The 23373-nt window shown below is 53.6% G+C and overlaps 1 protein-coding gene across 20 annotated transcripts in view; it reads right to left on the bottom strand.

Moving 5' to 3' along the window:
* The window catches only part of DIP2A (disco interacting protein 2 homolog A), a 92069-nt gene that overhangs the window by 6127 nt on the left and 62569 nt on the right, over positions 1 to 23373 (bottom strand). For 9 of the 20 annotated variants that reach the window (XM_060151151.1, XM_060151145.1, XM_060151144.1 and 6 more), the window contains 13 exons: positions 21292 to 21406; positions 16449 to 16650; positions 15484 to 15593; positions 15318 to 15398; positions 12847 to 12970; positions 7849 to 7970; positions 7631 to 7742; positions 6360 to 6469; positions 5726 to 5856; positions 4985 to 5153; positions 4521 to 4691; positions 2578 to 2639; positions 1951 to 2008 (listed from right to left, as the gene is read on the bottom strand). In XM_060151151.1, coding sequence (XP_060007134.1) covers positions 1951 to 2008; positions 2578 to 2639; positions 4521 to 4691; positions 4985 to 5153; positions 5726 to 5856; positions 6360 to 6469; positions 7631 to 7742; positions 7849 to 7970; positions 12847 to 12970; positions 15318 to 15398; positions 15484 to 15593; positions 16449 to 16650; positions 21292 to 21406 — 1567 coding nt within the window. Of the gene's footprint in view, positions 1 to 1950; positions 2009 to 2577; positions 2640 to 4520; positions 4692 to 4984; positions 5154 to 5725; positions 5857 to 6359; positions 6470 to 7630; positions 7743 to 7848; positions 7971 to 12846; positions 12971 to 15317; positions 15399 to 15483; positions 15594 to 16448; positions 16651 to 21286; positions 21407 to 23373 lie in introns of those variants that run through there. The other 11 variants (XR_009540844.1, XR_009540847.1, XR_009540849.1 and 8 more) reach the window with 6 other exon arrangements.

Genomic DNA, 23373 nt, shown 5'->3' with positions numbered 1-23373 from the left:
CCCCAGGACCTTTACACCAGCTGAGCCTTCTCCCCAGGTCTCTGCTCCTCCTCTGGGGCGGCCCCTGCTGGTGCACAGCCCCCGCCTGCTCCTCCCTCACATTCACCGCGGGCTCGTCCTGCGCTGCTGCCCGTGGGCACCTCCCCGTCTCCCTGGGGACAGCTGTGGCGTGCGCTTGGGCAAGTGCGAGCAGAGCAGGGGCTGTGCCGAGCCCTCCTCTGGTTGTGCAGCTGCAGAGGGAGGCCCAAGGCCGGGGCCGGGGCGCAGGCCTTCCCCCCACCATCACATTGTCTGACAGTTCCTGGGGGCCTTCTTCCTTCCTCTGAACCTCTCCTGCTTCTGAGAACTCCTGTTCTCCTGGCTCTACGTCTGCTGGTCCCTCACGGTGGCTCAAAGTTTTTCCCTGGGTGCCCTCAGGTGGTCTCACAGCCCCACCACCTGAGCCCACTCTGGGCCCCTGAGATTGCACCAGGCCTGGACTGCTTTCATGGTAAACTGCCACTGTGGTGGGGACCACTTCCTGGCTGTCACCTGGGCCACGGGCTGAGTTCTTCCAGGCCCCAGTGCGCTGCTCCAGGGCCGCCATGAAGGCAACAGGCGCCCCGTGGCCTCAAGACCCAGCAGTGTAGTTCCTTCTAGATCTCTGCACCTGAGGTCCTCCCTTTTGGGAACTGGAACTCAGATGTAGACATAAAGACTTAGCAAGTGTGTGTGTGTGTGTGTGTGTGTGTGTGTGTGTGTGTGTGTGTGTGTGTGTGTATGTGTGTGGTGTGTGTGTGTGGTGTGTGTGTGGTGTGTGTGTGTGTGGTGTGTGTGGTGTGTGGTGTGTGTGGTGTGTGTGGTGTGTGTGTGGTGTGTGTGTGTGGTGTGTGTGTGTGGTGTGTGTGTGTGGTGTGTGTGTGTGTGTGTGGTGTGTGGGGTGTGTGTGTGGTGTGTGTGTGGTGTGTGTGTGGTGTGTGTGGTGTGTGGTGTGTGTGTGTGGTGTGTGTGTGTGGTGTGTGTGGTATGTGTGTGTGTGTGGTGTGTGTGGTGTGTGTGTGTGTGGTGTGTGTGTGTAATGTGTGTGTGGGGTGTGTGTGGGGTGTGTGTGTGTTGTGTGTGGGGTGTGTGTGTGTGTGGTGTGTGTGTGGTGTGTGTGTGGTGTGTGTGGTGTGTGTGGTGTGTGTGTGGTGTGTGTGTGTGTGGTGTGTGTGGTGGGTGTGTGTGTGGTGTGTGGTGTGTGTGGTGTGTGTGTGGTGTGTGTGTGTGGTGTGTGTGTGTGTGTGTGGTGTGTGTGGTGGGTGTGTGTGTGGTGTGTGGTGTGTGTGGTGTGTGTGTGGTGTGTGTGTGGTGTGTGTGTGTGTGGTGTGTGTGGTGTGTGTGTGTGTGGTGTGTGTGTGTGGTGTGTGTGGTGTGTGTGTGTGGTGTGTGTGTGTAATGTGTGTGTGTGGTGTGTGGGGTGTGTGTGTGGGGTGTGTGTGTGGGGTGTGTGTGTGTGTGGTGTGTGTGGTGTGTGTGGTGTGTGTGTGTGGTGTGTGTGTGGTGTGTGTGTGTGGTGTGTGTGTGTGTGTGGTGTGTGTGTGTGTGGTGTGTGGTGTGTGTGGTGTGTGTGTGGTGTGTGTGTGGTGTGTGTGGTGTGTGGTGTGTGGTGTGTGTGTGGGGGGTGTGTGTGGGGGTGTGTGTGTGGGGGGTGTGTGTGGTGTGTGTGTGGTGTGTGTGGGGTGTGTGGGGTGTGTGTGTGTGTGGTGTGTGTGTGGTGTGTGGTGTGTGTGTGGGGTGTGTGGGGTGTGTGTGTGGGGTGTGTGGGGTGTGTGTGTGTGTGGGGTGTGTGTGTGTGTGTGTGTGTGTGTGTGACTGCAGCGAGGAGAGGCCTCTACGTCAGCCCAGCCCAGCCCGACCACAGGGGTCTGTGCTCATGGCGAGCACCTCCCAGGGACGATGCAAGCGTGGAGGCCCAGTCCCCTGCACTACCTTTCCAGACTCTGTCAATGGCAGACTGTGCGGAGAACCCCGTTCCACCAAACGTACCCTAAAAATTAACAAGGGAAAAATTTCAGAATAAAATTTACTACACAGACAACAATCTCTAAAAAGGCAACTCACAAGGTAGTCAGAAATTGATTATCACTGCGACAGCCAGTCCGTTGACAACAGCCAAGCCTTTAGCCTTTTGATCAGGACCTTGCTGTGACCTTGGAGCAGTGACTTCGGGTGCGTGGTGCACCAAGCACTGCTCAGGGCAGGAGCTGGCTCTATGTCCTCGGGGGGCCCCTGGCCAGCTGGCCTCGCCCCCCGGGAAGCTCCACCATGGTTTACCTCAAGCTGCATTTGAGGATCCAGAACTGGGATCCGGCCCAAAGATGGGAGGGACCCCGACCCGCAGGTACACACCGTGGCCCCCGGGACATGTCTGCTGACATGATGCCTCTGTCCTGCCCAACGATGGGCTTACTTGTTTTCTACCCCATAAAAAGCCACGTGTCAAATGCTCGGTCACTCTTGGAAGGTCATTCCCTTCCTGGTCGTGGGAATGACTGATCAAGGGAGGACAGGGATGCAGGGGAGGCCCAGGCTGCCCGGGGGCCTGGGTGCTGTTACCTGTCATGGCGCAGTGCCCTCATGTCCACGTAGACGGTCGTGGGGTCCGGGCCGGCCGTGCCCTGCAAGGGGAGCAGCAGAGGTACGTCCACTCGGGCCTCACACCGTGGTTTCCAGGGGCATCGCCTCCACACGGGTGCAGCTGGGGGACAGCTCCTCCGGCCCTGGGGGTGGGGTGGGGCCGGGAGGGCAGCTGCTCTGCTCCCAGCAAGAGTCTGCCTTCCTGCAAACATCTACAAGGCTTGGTACCATCGAGGGAAACCTCCAGTAACACTGAAGGAAGATGTCAAGTCAAACAGTTTCACATTTCAGTCCTGATAGCTCTATTCCCGCTGGTCTCTAAGAAAACACTGCTATGGGTTTTGAGGCATTTCCACTGAGCCATGCTCGCTCCGACCTAATTCTCCTGAGGACTGAGCACAGCGAAGCCCCACCAGGGAATTTGCCAGAATGACGTCCTCACTCTCTCTCCTCTCATCTGACAGCTGACGTTGGCCCTGATTACAGGACAGCACGTTCCTTTTCATTAGATAAGGAACATCAAGTTACACGGACACTCTGCCCCAGCATCATTCTCTGAAGATCCCAAAGCGACCTATGTCTGCCCTGGAATGAAAATGGAAATTTTTTCATTGAGACTAAACACAGCCCTTCCTCCAGAGGCAATTGATTAAAATGAAGGTTAAATGCTTCTGAAAATACTTTCTGTCTTAAATTCAGTTACAAAGGAGCTTTTGTAATATGTCAAATAACGTCCACTGTGAGCAGAAGAAACACGTATTTGTCTGGAGTTCATGAGAGGCCACGTGAACTCATGGGAAGCACAGAGGCACCTCGAGGGCGAGGTCAAGGTCGTACCTGCTCAGCCAGCTTTCCCAGCCAGTTGGGCGGACAAAGGAGGCCAGCAGAGGGAGACAGGGAGGAGAAGCCACAGGAAACACAGAGAGCACAGGCACGTGAGAAACACAGCTGAGAGAGAGCAAAGTGCGTCACTGCATCTCAAAGTGCAAACCAAGAACGTCCCAGCAAGACTTCTGCTGCCCACGTGCTGATAAGCAACACAGATGCCATCGCGTTTCCAGGAAGGAGGGGCCGGGCTGCCAGACGTTGAGCAGACAGAAGGGCTGCACTGACAGCCACCGACCCTGCGCCAGCAGCCGAGGTGCAGTCGCACTGTCTACAATGGGAGGACCTCACGAGGGACCACCCCGCTCCTCCTGCCACTCAGCAAGGGTCCAAGCGAGATGGTCAGCCGTCTCCATGGTGGAGAGGCTGTCGCAGGAACACCAGGACAACAGGATGCCCGCCTCTGCAGTCGAGACCCTCCCTGTGTCCGGCAGGCACCGGCCAGTACGGGCTTGGGGATGAGGAACTGTGGTTCCCCTGAGGCCTTTCCTCCCAACAACTCCTGAACGTGGGTGCGTGAGGCATGCAACGTGGTTTAGAAAGAAGTGGGACTGAGGTACTAGTAGGAATCTGGAGAACAGGCAGAGTCCCCTGCATTCAGCAGCAGTAAACAGCGCTGCACTGGAGTGAGCTGTTCTGAAACTTCGTTTCCTTTTAATAAGTAAAATATCTTAATGTACCAAAAAGGAATTCTGGGCAATATAAATTATCACACTCGTTAATGTTTCCATTTAAAATTGCTAGATGTCTTAAAAAACAATTAGGTTATTCTTGCTTTAGAATATTAATTGCATACCATATCCAACTTAGAAATTCTTCCAGATAATAGTCACTGGTCAAAAACATTTTGATTTTTTCAAATAAGTCTTTGTTCATCAAGAACAGAATACCTTTTAAAGTAAAATGCTCAGCTCTCAAAGCTAACGTGCTATTTGGAAAACGCAACATCAAAGGCTGGGAGGACCAGAAAGTACCCAAGGCCGACGGAGAAGCGCAGCGTGTGCACGTGGCGCCCAGCGGGAAACCCTGCCGCCTACCTGGAGGCAGATGGCCACGTTGACCCTGCAGCCAAACGTGGTGCTCACAGCGCGTGCAGGCAGACCCAGGTCCCTGAACAGCTTGGAGAAGGACCGTGTGAGCGCGATCCTGGGCCGCTCCTCGGCCACCACCATGCAGGTGCGCACACACGACAGGTTCACGCCCTTCATCTGTGGGAGGAGTGGGCGCACACCGCCGGGTCTGAGCGTAAAGGCCAAGCTGCTCGAGCCCCACCTCCTCGGTTCTGTCTCCCCCGCTCCGCCCTCTCGGCTCCGGCCCCTGAGGCCTCGGAGACCCGGGGTCGGGCCCACCCTGCCCTGCGCCCGCCCCCCTCTCCTCCCAGGAAGTGCACCATGGGTGTGTGTCGGGGTGGGGAGCTCACAGCAGGGGGCGGGGCGCCCCGGGAGGGTTTTCGGCTGCTGGGAGAGGTCCGGGGCTCTCTCCAGGCCTGGACGGCACGCACCCTGAGCACCGCTGTCTGCGCGCCCAGGCCCCGGGCGCACATCTCCATCACCGAGTAGGAGCAGAAGGTGACACGGGCCTTGTACTGGCTGACAGCCCACAGCCACAGGGACACGTTGGTCTCCAGCTCCGGCGGGGGCACCAGCACCGACTGGTGTCCCGAGTAGACACTGCGACAGCGACAGGGGCGGGTCAGCACGTGTGTGGGCGCCTCTCCCCTCAAGGACACTGCCCTTCCCGGCAGAGCCCACCCTTTCTGCTCTGGCCGAGTGGGGCTTTCAGTAGAAAACTTGGGGGCGCAGGTCCCGCCACCAGCACTCAAGGATCCAGGGTCGCTGTCAGGGATGGGCCAGCCGGCAGGGACGGGGTTCTGCTTACAAAGATGGGTTCCTACTTCCCTGTTCTGGATGGAATTAGTAGTAACGGAGAGTGTGCACTTAATAAAAAGGCATTTTTACTCTTTTACTCAATTTCAGACCCGAACACCAACCCACCAAACACCCACACAAACCAACCCACTCACACATGTATCCTCTGCTTGGTGGGCGTCAAAAATGTACCTTAGAAAGGGGGCGTCTGAAGAAGCAATTCAGCTGGAGGTGGGGTAAGGAGTGGGGGGGTTCTACCTGCACACTCACCCTCCACTCCCCTGCACACTCAGCTCCACTCCCCCGCACACCCACCCTCCACTCACCTGCACACTCACCCTCCACTCACCTGCACATTCTATCTGCACACTCACCTGCATAGACACCACAGGGCAAAGCCGAGGCCACAGTAGGGGTCGAGGCAGATGGCGATCTGCCTGGAGGGGTACAGCTCACACTGCAGCTTGATGGAGCGGCACAGGGCGCTGGTGGCTGCGTGGGACATCTTAAGGGGTGAAAGGAAAGCTCTGCTCAGTGATGTGAGGGAAGAGGGAGGGCTGACGGCAGTGCCTGCTGCCCACAGCAGCCGGACACCTTCACTTCCCGAAAGGGTGGCTGGCCCCAATCCCACATACACCAATCAGTACCCAGGTACGGCACACTAGGAATCTTCTAGGCGAAAGTTCAGGGTAATAGAGACCTTTAGTGGAGCGTTTGGTGCCTGCTAATGTGACAGACTCATCCAAGTCACCTGGTCCTCGAGGCCAGACAGTCATGAATCAGAAAGTTTAGACATTACCATAAAACACTAAAATACGCATCACTCTCAGGCTAACCTAATCCTGGGGTATATTGGTATTTAACACAAACTTTAAGGAGCAGAACTGCTGCTTTAAGCTCTGAGAGGAGGAAGGGCCTGCACAGACCTGCAGCCAACACCCTTCTGCCCTTTGCCCGCCCACTGTGTCAGGGGCCGGAGTGGAGGGGAGCTCCAGCCAGAGGACCCACCTTCACACCCGCCAGGATCCCCGTGGTCGACACGCTGAAGTCCAAGTATGCGAGCACGTCTGGGGACGGGGGCCTGAAGATGCTGGCCACCTTCTTCTTGGGTATGTCATCTGTCGGTCAGGAGACATGGGTGGCGTGGATGCTAGCTCAGGTTCTCGTGGGGAGAGAGGAGACAGGACGCACCTGGGGAGCTGGGGAGCTCAGAGCAGAAGTCAGGCTGCGGGAGAGCAGGCCGCGTGTGCACGCAGGGAAGGTCACGTGGAACGGACCCTCGCAACCACGCTGAGCATGTGGGGATGGGGACAGGGGACGAGGTGGACACAGAGGGCTGGAGATGGGCCGAGAGAGCCCCACAGGAAAGCTCAGAGGAGCAGGGACTTGGCCAGGGTCCCAGAGCCTGTGATGGAGCCAGGATTACCATCTCTGTGCACAGTAAGTGCTAAGGATGGGCCCCCAGGGCTCTGGGTGCTTCATCGCATTCCTTCAGGACCATGAGATGGGCACAGCACTGACCACGCACAGGTGGGCACAGGCGAGGCGAGGGCAGGGAGCGGGTGAGGTGAGGGGACTCCCCGGAGCCCAGCCAGCCGCCCTGGACCAGCTCCCCGTGCCTGTTGCTGGTATCAGGCAGGTGGCCACTGACAACACGGTCCCTGACTTCCTCTCGTGGGCAGTGCCCTGGTGGGCAAGGACAGGCACCTATACCCACCAGGTGCGATGGGGAAGGAGGGACCCCTCTCTGCTTGCCGGCTGGCACCGATGTGGCCGTGCGCCTCGAGTTACCGATGGAGCCTGGAGGGTGCTGCTGGTTTGGGGTGTCTTGATGGTTGACCCAACAGGCCAAGGCAGAGGGGGCCCACAAGCATTTCCTGGGGCGCGGGAGCACACACCCACGATGGGGACCCAGGACAGGTGTGTGTGTGCTGTGGGCACCGTCTATGTCCCCGCAACTGCCAACCGCTGCGTGGGCATGAAAGGCAGCAAGGGGAGCTCGTCCACAGGCGCCGGGCCTTGGAAGGACCTCTGCTCCCCACCAGCCGCCCTCCGTTCTGCGCGTCCGGCTCTAGGCTCGAGCTGGTGGACATAGGCTGTCAGGCACCCAGCCGGCGAGCCTCCTGTTAGTAGCCTCTCACCATTTACTGAAGCTGCTAAGCTGCTCTTAGCCAACCTTTATGTTTACGTGGCGACAACGCAATCCCTACAACAAAGGAAGGAAAGGGGGCTGATCCTGGCGGGGCCAGCGAGCACACCAACGCAGCGAGGACGCGCACCTGTATCTAGAATGGTCGGCCAGGTCCTGACGTCCACGGCGGCCAGTGCTTCTTTGGACCTGAGCAGCCGCGTGATGGCCTGCGTCGTGAGTACGCACGCAGACTTGCTGACCTGCAGGGCACAGGGGTTGAAGGCACAAGTGAGACTCGGCGCCTGGGAGCGAACTGCACACGGGCCCACGGTCAGGCCCGCCCTGCCGGCCGTGGTGCCTGCCTACCTCCACAATCATCTTGACGGTGGGAAGTGTGGTGGCGAGGTTCTGGGGGTGCGGGGGCCGCACAGTGACGGGCACGCAGCCACAGTACAGGCAGCCGTAGAAGGCGGCAATGAGGTCCACCCCTGGGGAGACACATGGTCAGAGGGCGTCAGCGGGTCAAAGGCTGCTCTCCACGTCCAGGGCCATGGTCTTTCTCCACGAGAAAGACCAGGGGCCTTACCTGCTGTGCTTGAATAAAACCACCCTCCTCCACACTAACGGTGTGCACTGAACAGCGCTGTTACGGAGGGACAGAGAGCTACCCCGCTGCAGGTCACCCCCCGCCCAGACACAGGGAGGCCAGGAGGGCGGGGGGGGGGGGCGCAGTCACGGCCCAGAGGAGGCCATGGAGGGCAGGTGGGCGAGCTGCCCACCCCGAAAGCCCTGCACCTCTCGCGTGCATCTGCGCCCTGACATGGGGGGCCTGGCCGCTTCTCCAGGGAGGCCCACACCCCTGGGGATGGGCCAGGATGTCCCTGCCCCGCTCTCAACCCCGCGCCACAACGTGGGACCACTGGCTGCTCCTTCAACTCTTTCATGTGTTTCAAGTTCGGGGGGAACTGTACCACGCTTAAAACCCATCTTCCCCTCTTGAACTCAGTCCGACTTGAGGACACCTGAGTCCCACACCCTGGAGACTCCTCCAGATGTTGTCCTCAAATCACACAAGGCACTGTCTGACAACATCTGGCTACCAGACACCAGTCTCAGGCTGTTTTGATTCCAGGGTCAAAATAAATACACAACGTTTAACCCAGCTCACGGGTTTCACCAGATTACAAGTTCACGATGCTCCATCAGGGCCAGGGGTACTCAGCACGGTCATCTTTACGGGCCTGAGCCCACCCACCAGGGACCACCCAGGAGACAGAGCCAGCAGGCAGGTCGACACGCGTGTGAGCATCCTCACACCCAGCAGGGCCACTCTGCCCAACGCGCCACAAAGGTATCACCAAACTGAACACACGAAAGCACCATCAGCAACTCACTTCCACGAGCTCATGCAGCTCCTGCCGCCCCTGCGTGTGCATCTCCTCTTGTCCTGGCATCACCAGGCGAACATGTGGGGCAGCCCTGTCCCTGCCCGCACCCCACCTGCAGCTCCCAGAGAGTCACCCCAGGGCCACACACCCCTGTAAGGAGAAAGTCCTGGCCCCTCACAGTAAATCAGGGAATGCACAACACGTGCGCATGCGTGCACACACACACACGTGCACACACACACCGGTGTGCATCTGCAAAACTTCAAGCAGGGTGGGATCTGCCCTCCAGCTATTCATTATACTCTCCACCTGCTGGTAAGGTTGTAAATTCAGGACTTCAACAAGCATTTTCCTTTATTCACTAAAAATTTTTTATAAACAGTGTCAAACATGCCCCAAAGAGAGAGAGGCGTTGGGCCTCCTTCCGTCTTTTCTCCTATTCTCCTGTTACTTCAGCAACCCTCACCCCCAGCATGTCCTCACGCTGCACGCCTGCAGCTGCAGCCCGGAGCCCCTGCATGGCCGTGGTCCTCCCAGGCTCTCTGCCGGGTGTGGACGGTGATGGCCGGGGGTCCCGAGCGGCTGTGTCCCTGGCCTCATCTCGGCCGGGGAGATGTCTGCCTCACACTGAGGCCAGGGAGACGAGAAGAGTGGGAGCTGCAATCAGTCCTGGAGAGAAATGACCGCACGTTCCCGGGACCGGAAAGAGCAGCGTAACTGTAACGCCAGTGGGAGCCCGAGGTGTCCGAGCCGCCACGCGTCCACGTCCAGAAACAGGCCGGGCCGCCAGCTCGCCCTGGCTGCCGGGCAGGGAGCCCTCCAGGACAGCGCCCTGGGAAGAGGCCCCCAGATCTCACAAGCAGAGAGAAAGTGCCCAGCACAAGTCGTGTCCTGCCAGACACACTGAAAAGAGACGGTACCCAAAACCTGAGTCAGGAGTTCCAGAAGCATGAAAAAGAGGGAGAAAAGGCAGTAACGAAAAAGAACAGTTTCCTGAGATGAAGATTAAGTGGGAGGAAAGTGAGAGAGGACCTAGACCCAGGCGTTTCCCAGTAAAATTCCTGAACTAGAACCAACAAGCTTCCAGGCCAAACAACAACAGACTTATAAAGGGGGGAAAAAAGAAAATCACCTACAACCCTGGGGAAGCACCTGCCACGCCAGAGAAACCTGTGATTCCTGTTCCAGCGAAGGCCCAGGCCGCCCAGGAAAGGGAAAGGGAAAGGTCTTCCGAGTGCCACCACCCGTGCGCCAGACGCAGGAGAAGAGCATCCCCTAACAGCCAAGCAGCAAACTCCCAGAGCCAGGACCCCAAGACAAGGCAGGAGAGGCAGAGCGGGCGCCGAGCAGGTGAGACGGGCTATAGGGGCCGCACTGGGCAGAGTGAGGGGATTCCACAGGAGCCAGGTGGCACCGGAGGGAGCCGGGAGGGCTGGGAGCCCCAGGAGGCCCAGACATCCCGACTGGGGAGGCGCAGGCATCTTGTTCCCACAACTGTGGGTCTGATCAGAGAGCAGGGCGAGGGACGGAAACCGTTCACCCACTCACCAGCGCCAGTGAGCAGCCATGAGGGTTTGGGGCCAGCAATCCAGCCCAACACAGAGAGGCCCACGGAGTGGGGCTCGGGGCTCAGGGTGCGGGGCACAGAAGGAGACGGGAGGGGTGGGGGGTCCGTGCGGATGGCCCGGGGGCCAAGTCCCACCCAAGGTACAAGGAAAAGAATCAGGGGCAGATCGTCATCTGTCCAGACAAGGTCAGCAGATAAGAACTGCAGCCCATTTTAACATGTGCTAAAATGCATTAAGAAAATGATGCAAGATATGAAAGAATAACCAAAATCAGAACTAGAAAAAAGAAATGAGGAAAGAAGTAGAAATTATAAAAAAATCATTTCAGAAACGAAGATGGAACTAGAAGGAGCCCAAGAGCAAACAAGACAATGGACACAGAAACCACGAAGAGGACGAGACTGGAAACTCAACGGAGACACTCCTGGGGAAAACGACAGAGAAGACCTAACACGTGGGCCACGGGAGCAGTCAGGAGATGCGAAGAAAATCAAAGCAAGGGAAGGGACAGAGAAAAGACTACGGTTCTAGAAAACTTCCTTGAAATTAAAAAAAAAAAAGATTTGCATCTTCTTATTTAAAGATACCTTATACATTGTACGGCATTGATGGTATAGTGGTGAGCGTAGCTGCCTTCCAAAGATACCTTAGGTAAGAGAATGCCGCCCTGTAATAATCAATGTTACAACCATATGCCGGACTTTAAGAAGGGAAAAAAAATGTCCTTTTGGCACCTAGAGCAAAAAGGCCAGTGACTCATAAGAGGAAGAAAATTAGATTATCGTCAGACTTGATGCTTAAGGCCAGGAGAAAATGGACACATATTTGAGAGGCTCAAGAAAAGAAAATGTGAGTCAGGGATTTTTTTATCTAGCAAAAACAACTTTCATTACGAAGTGTACAGACTGTTACCAACAAGCAAGAACTCAGGGGATACTGTTCCAATGAACCTTCCTGAGAAACCAATTAGAGAACCAGCGTGGCACAAAGAGACTGAACGCAGTCACTGGGACTGAGGGTGAGGAGAGGCCGGCTTTGCAGGCCCCCAGCCCCACCCGCCCCGGTGACACAGAGAGCACAGCTACAGGGAAAACGGGTGGAGAAAGCACGTGTGAAAATATTTAAGCTGCTTTCAAAAATCACACAGGTGGTCACGTATTACTACCGTTATTTTGGAGGTGCTGCTTGTGACACAGGATAAAGCAAGTGAGTGATCTTGGGATATTTGAATTCTATCGACTCCCATCCTGGAGAATCAGGATTCTCAGTAGGGAAGAAGGGAGACACAGGCGTAAAGCAGACGGAACGTCAAGAAGGGCTCAGTAAAAGCCTGTAACCCTGAATCTGATCAGGTGCAGCAGTATGAACTCATGAGGCACTGCCTGTCTCCAAGATATAATTATTATACTCATTTTAAATCAGAGCTCTGTTCAAGGAAAGGGCCAACGGCCAGCGGCCAGCCCAGGAGGGACGAGCCCCTGGCCCAAACTGGTGCTGTGAACACCAGGCTCCACGCAGAATTGGCCGGGGCACCTGGTCCCAGCAGACAGCAGGAGGCATTAGGACGGGAGGTCACACCCGAGGACGTGGGAGCAAGCTCCCACTAGGGTGCGACAAGAAACAGAATTCATTTCATTGATAGAAGGAAAGAAGCAACACTTACTCTACCTTTCACAGCTGAATTCTACCACTGGGTGACCAGATACTAACGAGGGCAAGTGTCTGTTTATAGTTTACGGCTGGTAAGTGAAAAAGAAAGGACAGAACACCACTATTTAGTGACCCTTAAAGCGTTAATGAACGCGGGACAGAGAATGTCAATGGCTGCTAGCGTGCTAATTCCGCAAAAGAAAGAAACAGCCTCAGGGTCTTGCGAGGGAGTCTGACCCGGGGTTCCCTGTGGGAGCCCAGGAGCAGCCGGCATACACGGAGCCACTCCAGACGGCGGAGACGCTCCAGGGCCACAGAAGAGATGGACAGAGGGCAGCCTGCAGGTTAAAGGAGACTTAAAAATATATCAGATTTAAAGAAAATCGGCAGACTAAACTGTGATGACTAGGACGCTCATCTGGGTGATCAAACTATGGAGAAATGGAAGAAATGGTGACCACAGAGGTCAGGACAGAGGCTACTGTTGGAGAATGGAGGAGGTGGTTGGGACGGGAAAAGCAAAGATCCATTTCTCGACCTGGTTGGTGGTTACAAGGGTGTTTGCTTTCTAGTAATAAAACAGAGGGGGAGAGATGCGGGAAGAACAGCCAGATGAAGAAAGCAAACAGAAAGGAAAGGCTGCACTAAGACAGGCAAGAGTGGACTCACAATTACACACAAGTGCTCACAGGGGTGGAGGCACGCGTGACGGGAGCGCAGGGTGGGCACGGGCAGAGGGCAGGCCGGCAGGTCCTCACCTGGGGGGTAGACCAGGGCCACGTGGGCCCCGGTGGTCAGCCTGGCCTTCTCCATCAGAGCAGCGGCCACTCTCTCGGCCTTTTTGTGCAGCTGGATGCAGGTGGTGGTGCTGGTGACTGTGCCCTAGGAAAGCAATCGTGGGCACTGCTGAGCGGGGGGCAGGGGACGACCCATGGACACTCCGCGCACAGCCCGTGTCTGAGCCCCTGTGGTCAGGAACCAGGACAGGTGCCACTCCAGACCCGTCTGCAGTCTTCTCAGAGCCTGGTCGTCCACCACGGTCAAAGACTTGGCGATTGAGAAAACCCTTTTGGCCATTATGATAAAATATTTAAAATATAACAGTAGTATAAAGAATAATGTAATAAATATCCAGTTTCTCATTACCTAGTATTTTGCCACGTTGTTTCAATGTCTCTTTTATAAAATAAATCATTGCCACTCTACATACGCCCCCAATTCCATCCTCTCCCTCCCTAAAAGCAACCCTTATCTTGAATATAAACACACATAAGCAAATGAGAAACAGTAAATACAGGCCCCTAAACTGAACCCTGACGCATGTTCAGGCACCCCATCCACCAGGTCCCGGGACCTGGGTCACCGCAGGCTGCTCTTTCAGGGAGCCTGGGCGGACGAGCGGCTGGCGGGGCGCCCCGCACCTGGGTCTCTGCGGAGGAGAGCTGGGCCAGGGACCAGCTCCGAGCTGACCCTCCCTCCCCTTGCTGACCCGAGTCAGGCCTCACAGCTCTCTCGGTCCTTCTCAGGAGAAGTACAGCGCCACTCGGCCTAACCACCACCGGCCTCCAGGACAGCCCGGCGCAGCGTCCAAATCCCTCACTGCTCCTTGGCCGAGGCCACACCACGCAGGTCCAGGGGCTTTGCACAGCAGGTCAGACTCTCCTCACACCCAAGCCGAGGTACAGAGCGCCATGCCAGGCATGCACCGGGAGCCCAAAGGCCCAGAGCCCCCCCAGTCCCCAAGGCTAGGGGCCACCTCGTGCCAGGGACACCACCTGCTAGGCACAGGCCTCCTCCCGGGTCGAAAGCTGGCATATCCTTGGAGACCTAAGGACAATTCAAACCTCAGAAGGTTGACAAGCCAAAAGAAGTGCAAAAACTTACAAGTTTTTGGAATGCACCTGGAGAAGGCCAGGTGGTCTTCTGTTGGTTCCTCCTGAGCTCTGAGCTTTAAAGACGATCATGGGGTCTTCTGGGCTGACTGTGCTCCTGGTGGTGTCTCTGGACACGCCCACCCACAGCCCCCTCCTCCCTGGGAAGCGCCCCATCTGCACAGGCGCTCAGCCCCCACGCAGGCCACCCTCGATCCCGCGGGCCTGCCTCTGACCCCCCATCACACGTGTCTACATCCCCACGTCCTCTTCTCTGAATGGCCATCTCTCGCCTGGACCACGGCCCCCTGGCCCGCTGCTCCCACCCTTGCCCTCTTACAATCCAGAGGAGTCGCTCGGAATCACGGGCCCCGTCACACCCCTCACGGCTCACGCCTGGGGTCAGCCCAGTGCCCCGGCCTCACCGCCTCACAGCCCCGGCTGCACTGATTTTCAGCTTCTCGCCATGAGCTGACTTTATCTTGGTCAACTGTTACTTATTGGCTTTAGAGTTCCATCAGCCACAGGAAGACTTAATTCACTGTCTGGCGAACAGGGGCCTTTTCTGTCTTCTTTAACACTGTGTATGTAGCAGGCAGCAATCAATATTTTTGAATGAAGGAGCAGTGGCCAGTAATGAGCAGGACTGAAAGCCAGGCTGGTGTTTCTCTTTCTGTTGTTTTTTGGCTGCACCATGCGGCAAGCACGATCTGAGTTCCCCAGCCAGGGACTGAACCTGGGCCCCCTGCATTGGGAGTGCAGAGTCTTAACCACTGGACCACCAGGGAAGTCCCAAGGCCAGTGTTTGTAAGACGTCAGAGCACAAGCGTCCTCGTGGGCCCGGGAGCGCCTGACAGCGAGTCATGCAGGATTTTCATTGTTATTTTTCATGTTTTCATAGTTTGTCTACTGGCCCACAACTTACAGTTTCTCCTTTATACCCTAGAAGCCCCTGGTAGCATGTAACGTCCGCTGAAAGGTACCCAGGATCAGGGCAGTAAGCAGTATTTGTCATGTTAAAGCTATCAACAAATGTAGAAGGTCTAAATTCCTAATCTTTACAAAATAAACATTTCCTTTTAGTTCACTTAGGAGTACTTACATGCATACTATTCATAATCAAAAGACAAGGTAATGAGAATTTTCCTGTTAAATATAAAAGCCACAGAAAGGTAACTGTGTGGCTTGTGTGGAAGCTGAGGCTCCCACAGAGAGAGGCAGGCCAGCCGGGGCCTGGGTGCCAAGGCTTGCTGTTCTCCAAACGTGAGGCCTTGAGCCTGAGTGCCACAGCTGGGAAACAGACCTCAGCCCCCCTCCTAGGCGGGCAGCGCGTGGCCCGCAGGCGTGGGCGGCCTCACCTTGGCGCTGAGCAGCAGGAAGAGCAGGTGCTCGGGCGTGGTGCTGGCCCGCCAGCGCAGCACGTCGGGCAGGAACAGGAGCTGCGGGGCGCACGGGGGGCGCTCAGTGCTGGCGGCTTCCCACCCGCCAGGGAGGCCCCTCCTCCCCCCAGCCACCCGCCCTTACCTTCCTCGCCTGGTCACTGTCCTCCAGGTGAGACAGCTCCCTCCCCGAGGCCTGAGCGATTCTCTTCCCAGCGACCAGGTTCCCAACAACCATGGAGGCTGGCCCAACCTCTAGAAAACGAGGGGGGATTGCGAGTGAGAGGTGGGTGACGTCTGAGAGGTAATCATCACACAACTTTTTATTTGAACAGGCAGGCATTTAATTCTTCACTATGACACAGGTGTTCGGGAAACCAGCTACAAGGGTTATGCTAAGTGACAAACAGAATCTCTCTCTTACAAACAAGCCAGATGGAGACATTCACCACATGGCAGATGCCCTGGGGAGATATGATTTGACCTCAGCCACAGCTAAACTCTTAATGTATTGATCTCATTGTTTTACTGGTTGTGTTTCATTTAATGGTATTTTATGTGTGTAATAATCAACAAAGGTTAGCATTTACTAAAAATTTACATAACCAAAGGAATGAAAAACTGTACGTAAGAGTTAAACCAGGGAAGGGAAGTTGACCGTTTGTTGGGGCTTCCTAGATCAACCCGGTGACTGTGGCTGATGACAGAGCCGAGTAGCAGCACGCGCGGCACCCACAGGCCCCATGGCCTCGGCGTGGCCGGCGCCCCACGGCACAATGGTGGCCGCGGCGGCGCTTTAGATTCCAAGCTCCAGGGCTGCTCTTGGGCATCAGTTCTGCCCCCAGGGAGCAGTCTCCACAGCTCAGACGCCAGGCCTGAATCCAGTCCTGGGGTGGGTGCTAACAGGCGGGGGGAACCCCCATGCTGGGTACGTGGGGTTGTGCTCTCCCCTGGGGGGCAGGAGGTGGGGACCGACCCAGTGTGCCGTTCGCTCTGGCTCTTAGCCCCGACCCCAGAGATGGAGCGTTCAACAGGGCTGCACCAGTTAAACACAAGCGTAGCTGCCGCAGTCTGAAGACAGAATAGACGTGTTGTGTGATGTACACTAACCTGGCTGCTTCTGGCGAGGCTTGGGAAGGTTGGTAACACACGTGTGAGGGCACATTAACACGTTACACGGGTGCAGCATCCCCTCCAGAAAGCGCTGTTTGGTTTCAGAAACGTGAATCCCTCCTAGAGGGGCCTTGGGCAAGGTGTTCGCAGGAACCAGGGCCAGACAGTACACGCCCACCTGGTGGATGCTGTCGATGGCCTGGAAGGGGGGGCATGAGACGGGGAACTGTGACCTCTGGGACGTTTTGCTAGAAGAGAAACATGGCGAGGCGAGTGTGCATTTCCTATCACACACACGTTCTGTGTATGTACACAATCGAATATAAATCTGTAACTGCTCACATTAAAAAAAAGCCGTAAAAGTCGTTAAGTGACTTCCTGTGGGAGAAGCAGTGAACAGCAAGGCAGGCAGAAGCTGGACTCCTCTGAATACACCTTGCTTTCAAATTTGGAACCATGTATATATTTTACACACAAAAAACTTAAAATTTAAAAAAGCAATCCCTAACAACTGAAAGTAAAATAAAACGAACTCAACCAAAGTGGAATCAGGTTGGTAGCCCAGCCCGAGAGAGAATCTATTTATAGTGACTTTAAACACAGGAATTTCATTAATCCAGTCCCACGGGCAAAAAGAATTGAAAAAACATCTTAAGCTGCGCTCGGAAATTTCACACTTGAGAGGTAGTGTGGAGACGGTTATTTGGAGACTGTGCTGTGTGCAGAGTGGCCTCAGGATATGAGTACTTCTGCTGGAAGCATCACCACGGCAAATTTTTCATTGTGGAGAAAGATCGGTGACTTAAGAAAAAACCCTGAGGTCTTGAGCTGGAACTAGCAGCATAAACCCATGATGCAGGTAATCTTGCAAAGCAGGCAGACATCACCTCCTACTCTGTCCACTGAAAAAAGCCAGTAACATCAAGTTCCCAGACAGTGCCCAAATTCCACTTCCCCTAGAAGGCAGCGGGGCCCCAGGAGTGTCGGGTCTAGGACACAAAATGCACCACCTCCCCAGGAATCGAGCTTCCTGTTCCCGGGTGTGGCCTCAAAGAACCCAGGAGGTGTGTCTAAAGGGCTCAAGAGCCAGTCCGAAGAGGCTCCCACTGACCACTGTCAAAAATATAACAACTATAATCCACTAGTTCATAGTGAGACAAAAAATTAAAAAAGACTTAAAAGCCTGGCCCCACCAAGTGCAATTTTTACCTTATTTTGATCCTGAGTTTAACACACATACTAAACATTAGATAACCCAGGAAATTTGAATAGTGACTAAATATTTAATTTTATATATATGTGTATATATATATATATATATATATATGTATAAAATTATATACACAATTACATCCAAAAGAACAAAATACCTAGGAATAAATTTAACCAAGGAGGTGAAGGACACATGTACACTTAAAACTATGAGACACTGATAAAAGAAATTGAAAAAGATACAAATAAATGGAAAGATATTCTGAGTTCATGGATTGGAAGAATTAATATTGTTGAAATGTCCATACTACCCAAAGCCATCTTCAGATTTAATGCAATATCAAAATACCCATGACATTTTTCACAGAACTAGAAAATACACTAACATTTGTACGGAACCACAAAAGACCCTGAATGGTCAAAGTAATCTTAAGAAAGAAGTACAAAGCTAGAAGTATCACGCTCAGTGATTTCAAATATCATAAAGCTATAGTAATCAAAACAGTATGGTATTGGCACAAAAACACATGTAGATCAATGGAACAGAATAGAGAGCCCAGGAATAATCCCACACATATGTGGTCAGTTAACTTACAACAAAGGAGACAAGAACAGACAACAGGGAAAGAGAGCCCCCTCAATGAATGGTGTCGGGAAAACTGGACACCACACACAAAGCTAATTCAAAATAGATTAAAGACTTGAATGTAAGACCTGAAACCATAAAACTCCTAGAATAAAACATAGGCTATGGTAAACTCCTTGACATCAGTCTTGGTGATGATTTTTTTGGATTTGACACCAAAAGCGAAAGCAACAAGAGCAAAACTAAACAAGTGGGACTACATCAAACTAAAAGGTTTCTGCACAGCAAAGGAAACCATCAACAAAATGAAAGGAACCTATTGAATGGGAGAAAATATTTGCAAATAATATATCTGATAAGGGTTAAGATCCAAAATATATAAGAAACTCATACAAATCAACAGCAAAATAAAACAAAAACAAAAATCAAATAATGCAATTAAAAAATGGGCAGAGGACCTGAATAGACATTTTTCCAAAGAAGACATATAATGGCCAACAGGTATATAAAAAGATGCTAAACATCACTAATCATCAGGAAAATGCAAATCAAAACCACAATGAGATATCACCTCACACCTGTTGGAATGGCTATTATCAAAAGGACAAGAAACAACAAGTGTTGGCGAGGATGTGGGGAAAAGGCAGCCCTCGTGCACTGCTGGTGGGAAAGTAAACTGGTGCTGCCGCTATGGAGAACAGTATGGGGGTTCCTCAAAAAACTAAAAATGGAACTACTATATGATCCACCAATTCCACTTCTGGGTATTTATTGGAAAAAAACCAAAAATGCTGGACATCCCTGGTGGCGCAGTGGTTAAGAATCCGCCTGCCAATGCAGGGGCACAGGTTCGAGCCCTGATCCGGGAAGACCCCACTGGCCACGGAGCAACTAAGCCCCTGTGCCACAACTACTGAGCCTGCGCTCTAGAGCCCGAGAGCCACAACTACTGAAGCCCATGTGCCTAGAGCCCATGCTCTGCAACCAGAGAAGCCACCGCAATGAGAAGCCCACACACCACAACAGAGAGTAGCCCCTGTTCACTGCAACTAGAGAAAGCCTGCATGCAGCAACGAAGACCCAATGCAGCCAAAAACAAATAAATAAGTGAATAAAAAAATACCAAAATGCTAACTTAAAAAAAATACATGCACCCCTCTGTTCATTGTAGTATTATTTACAATAGCCAACATACCTAAGCATCCATCAATGGACGAATGGATAAAGAAACTGCGGTACACACACACACACACACACACACACACACACACACACACATACACACACACACAGGAATATTACTCAGCCATAAAAAAGAATGAAATCTTGCCATTTGCAACAACATAGATGGACCTTCATAGTATTATGCTAAGTGAGATAAATTAGATGAAGAAAGACAAAAACATATGATCTCTTACATGTAGAATCTAAAAACAAAAACAAAAAGATGAGCTCATAGACACAGAGAACAGATTGGTGGTTGCCAGAGGTGAGGGGTGGCGGGGTGGGAGAAATGGGTGAAGGCATCAAAAGGGAGAAACTTCCAGTTATAAGGTGATAAGTACTGGGGATGCCATGTACAGCATGGGACTGTAGTTAATAATGCTGTGCTGTGTGTTTCAAAGTTGCTAAGAGAGTAGATCTTAAAAGTGCTCACCACAAGAAAAAAATTCTGTAACTCTGTGTGTTGACGGACATTAACTAGACGTAGTGACTCTTTCACTATATATACAAAATCAAATCATTATGTGGTACACCTGAAACTAATACAGTGTTACATGTCAATTATACCTGAATAAAAATTTTATTGTTAATTTTTAAGATGTGATACTGGTACTTATTTTTTAAAGAAAGAAATACTCAAATTTACAGGTAAAATCTGTGAGTCCGGGATTTGCTTCCAAGCACTCCCGAGGGAGAAGCGGGGAGGATGGGCGGGGCACGGCTGGGGCCTTGACTGTCGGTCATTGCTGAAGCAGTGATGGACACACACGGGTTGTTACACTCTCCTTTGTATGTTTCGTATATCAGAAATATTCCATAACAAAACATTAAAAATTTTCATTAAAAATAAACGTTGTAAATATTAGTAGAAAAACCGATCCTCTGAAGCTCAGAGCTCCCTGGCCTCCCTGACGCTGGACTTTGTCTGCTCTGTACAAGTGTCCTTTCTTAGGTGGCTGGGGCCGAGCACACGCCACAAAACCAACCGGAGCTGTCAGGACACCAGAGGTTGGAAAAGCCGCCAGGACTGAAATTCACCCAAAGATTTGTACACTATTGTCCACAGTAGCCTTATTCACAATAGCCAAAAATTAACAACCCAACGTCCACCAAGGTGTGAACAGATAAGCAAAAGAACACAACTTGGCAATAAAAAGGAATGAGCCACTGATCCACACACCACGAGGAACCACACAAACGTGATGCCAAGGGAAAGAATGCCAGACCAGGAGCCCACACTGAGATTCGTCTGCACGGACGTCCAGGGAGGGGGCAGGGCTCATCCCCGGCGACACAAAGCAGCCAGCGGCTCCCCGTTAGACGGGAGCGCTCTTACCTGTGGTTACCTGGGTGTGTACATTTGTCAAAACTCATCAACCTGGACACTTGAAAATGGGCTCCTTCTACATGGAAGTTACATTCAGTAAAGCTGAGTGGACACTTAGTTTGTGCTCTTTACTGAAGGCAAAGTTTACTCCCTTCCCCGCAAAAGAATTTGTTGAATCTAGTTCATTATCTAAGGATGTAAACGTGGACGTGTAGGGAAGGACAGTGCGCAGCACGCGGGTGAGGCCGAGGGCACGTGCGTGTCAAACGGGTGTCACGAGGTGGGAAGCACGCGGAGCCCCAGCCCAGGCGCGAAGGGTTCACTGGGCTATGCTTCCACCTTGCTACATGTTTGAAATTCTCAAAGCACAGCAGTGGAAACACCGATGCGTGCAAGTTTACATCTCTCACCCCGGTGGATGGCAGCTCCGCGGGGCCACCCCTCACCTTGAGGGTCAGCCCACGCTCAGCCAGTGCCCACACGCACCCCACCTGTAGCACACGGCTCATCCACTGGAAGCTGTCCTCCTCTGAGGCGTCGGGCCGCTGCTCTGCCACCAGCACGATCCGGTCATCGTGCAGCACTGTCACGGAGAACACCGCGATCCTGGGGGAGGAAGGGACAGAGATGACGGCCCGGCAAGGGGGGCCGGGACGCGGACGCCCCGTCCTGCCCAGACGGAAGCCGCAGCAGGGCTGGAGGGAGACGTTGTCCAACAGAATTTAAAGGGAAGCAGCCACGAAGCTCCTCCAATGTGGATGAAATAAGTTTCGATTCACAAAACAGAGAGCACGTCAGTGCACAGCAAACAACCAGGCACACGTTGTAAAGAACGTTTTCCTTAATTGCAATGTTAATCTATGTGATGTACTTCTTTATGCAGAAGCCTCTGTCGAGAAGTTCTGTTAATTATCTATTTCTTCGTCCAGGTGAAATCTTGCATCACCCATCACTCTGCTCCTGTCTGTGGCTGACGGCAGTGGTCTTCTGTCTCACGTCTGATCGAAGAAGTTCGACATGTTCTCCTTTTCTCTGTGCTGCCTTTTTCTTCCTTTGGACTTTGAGTGGATTCTCTTTTTCTTTATGAGACAAGCATCTGTCTCCCCATCACGCCCATCCTGCTGGCATGGCTGCCAAGCTAGCTCTGGGCCCTCACTGACCTACCTTCTCTGGCTTGCTCCTTTGGCCTCTACGCACAGGCACACACACACGCACACGTGCACCCACTCTCTGTAATGCAACAAACTTTACCCAGTATTAACATTTCCTTACTTTCACACATCTTGTTTCTCTTAGTACCTCACCCAAAAGTGTTTTCACAAACATGGTCTTTTTGTGACAAAACTTCTGAACCTTACGTACCCAAGAATACTTTTACTGCAACTGCACAATTAAGTGACATCTTGGGATGAATATAAAATCTAGGTTAAAAGTTCCTCTGGGGCTTCCCTGGTGGCGCAGTGGTTGAGAGTCCGCCTGCCAATGCAAGGGACACGGGCTCGTGCCCCGGTCCGAGAAGATACCACATGCCTCAGAGCGGCTGGGCCCGTGAGCCATGGCCGCTGAACCTGCGCGTCCGGAGCCTGTGCTCCACAACAGGAGAGGAGGCCACAACGGTGAGAGGCCCGCGTACGGCAAAAAAAAAAAAAAAGGTTCCTCTGAAAAACTTAAAACGTTACTGCACTGTCGTCCTCTGGCTCCAGCCCCTCTGCCGGGGAGTCTGACGCATGCTGGCTGGAGGCCCACCCCACGGGCCCCCTTCCTCAGGGTCCAGACACGCATCCCCCACCGAGTCTGCTCTCAGGATGCCAGCCCTTCTTGCTCCACTTCCCTCTTAATTTTTCTTTTAAACTTTCTATTTCTTGACTTCCGGAGAAATTTCTTTATCTGGCTTTCCAGCTTATCAGCTCACTCTACAGCCGCCTCTGCCCTACATTTACTCCATCTGCTAAACACTGTCCTGTCGGGACGCCGTGACCGCGTCCAGTGCACAGCTCCTCCCTGGTGGACGCAGGTAGGCCACCTCTCCATCCGCCGGTGCGACCACCCTGCACCCCCGCTAGTCGCTGGGCCGGCTTCACCTCCAGGTGCCGTCAGGTGTCGGTGGCCACGCGAGGCTCCCTAACGCACCCAGGAGCAGGCGTGGGCTACCCCGGAGTCCGCTCGGTGGACACTTGCACTGACGGTGTCTCCGGTTTCTGCTGTGAGTCCTGTGCGCCCCGGCTCCAGGCTGCACGCACCCACCAGGCCTGCCCGCCCTGCTGGTTTCTCCCGAGTGCTTATTCGCGGCCGTCATCCTGACCCGGAGAAGGGCCGGCAGACCATGCTCACCTACCACTGGCAGAATTCCCTGATCGTTTCTTTAAGGTATATTCAAAGGACGGCTCCAGCCAGGCTTATAGGCACCTTAGCTTGAGTAACGAAAGCACTACCTTGAGAAGAATACAGTGAAGGAGTGCAGTGGCTGAGTGGACCAACTAGGAGAAGGGGCTGCCTCCTCCAGGACAAAGAGAGCTCAGAGCTGGACAAGCTGGACAGGGTGCCCCCTCCCCGCCCCAGCCGCCCGGGGCCCG

The sequence above is a fragment of the Lagenorhynchus albirostris genome, chromosome 5 (assembly GCF_949774975.1).
Source record: "Lagenorhynchus albirostris chromosome 5, mLagAlb1.1, whole genome shotgun sequence".
In the NCBI taxonomy this organism is placed as follows: Eukaryota; Metazoa; Chordata; class Mammalia; order Artiodactyla; family Delphinidae; genus Lagenorhynchus; species Lagenorhynchus albirostris.
The sequence above is the reverse complement of the archived record's forward strand: the minus strand, read 5'-3'. Positions and strand labels throughout refer to the sequence as shown.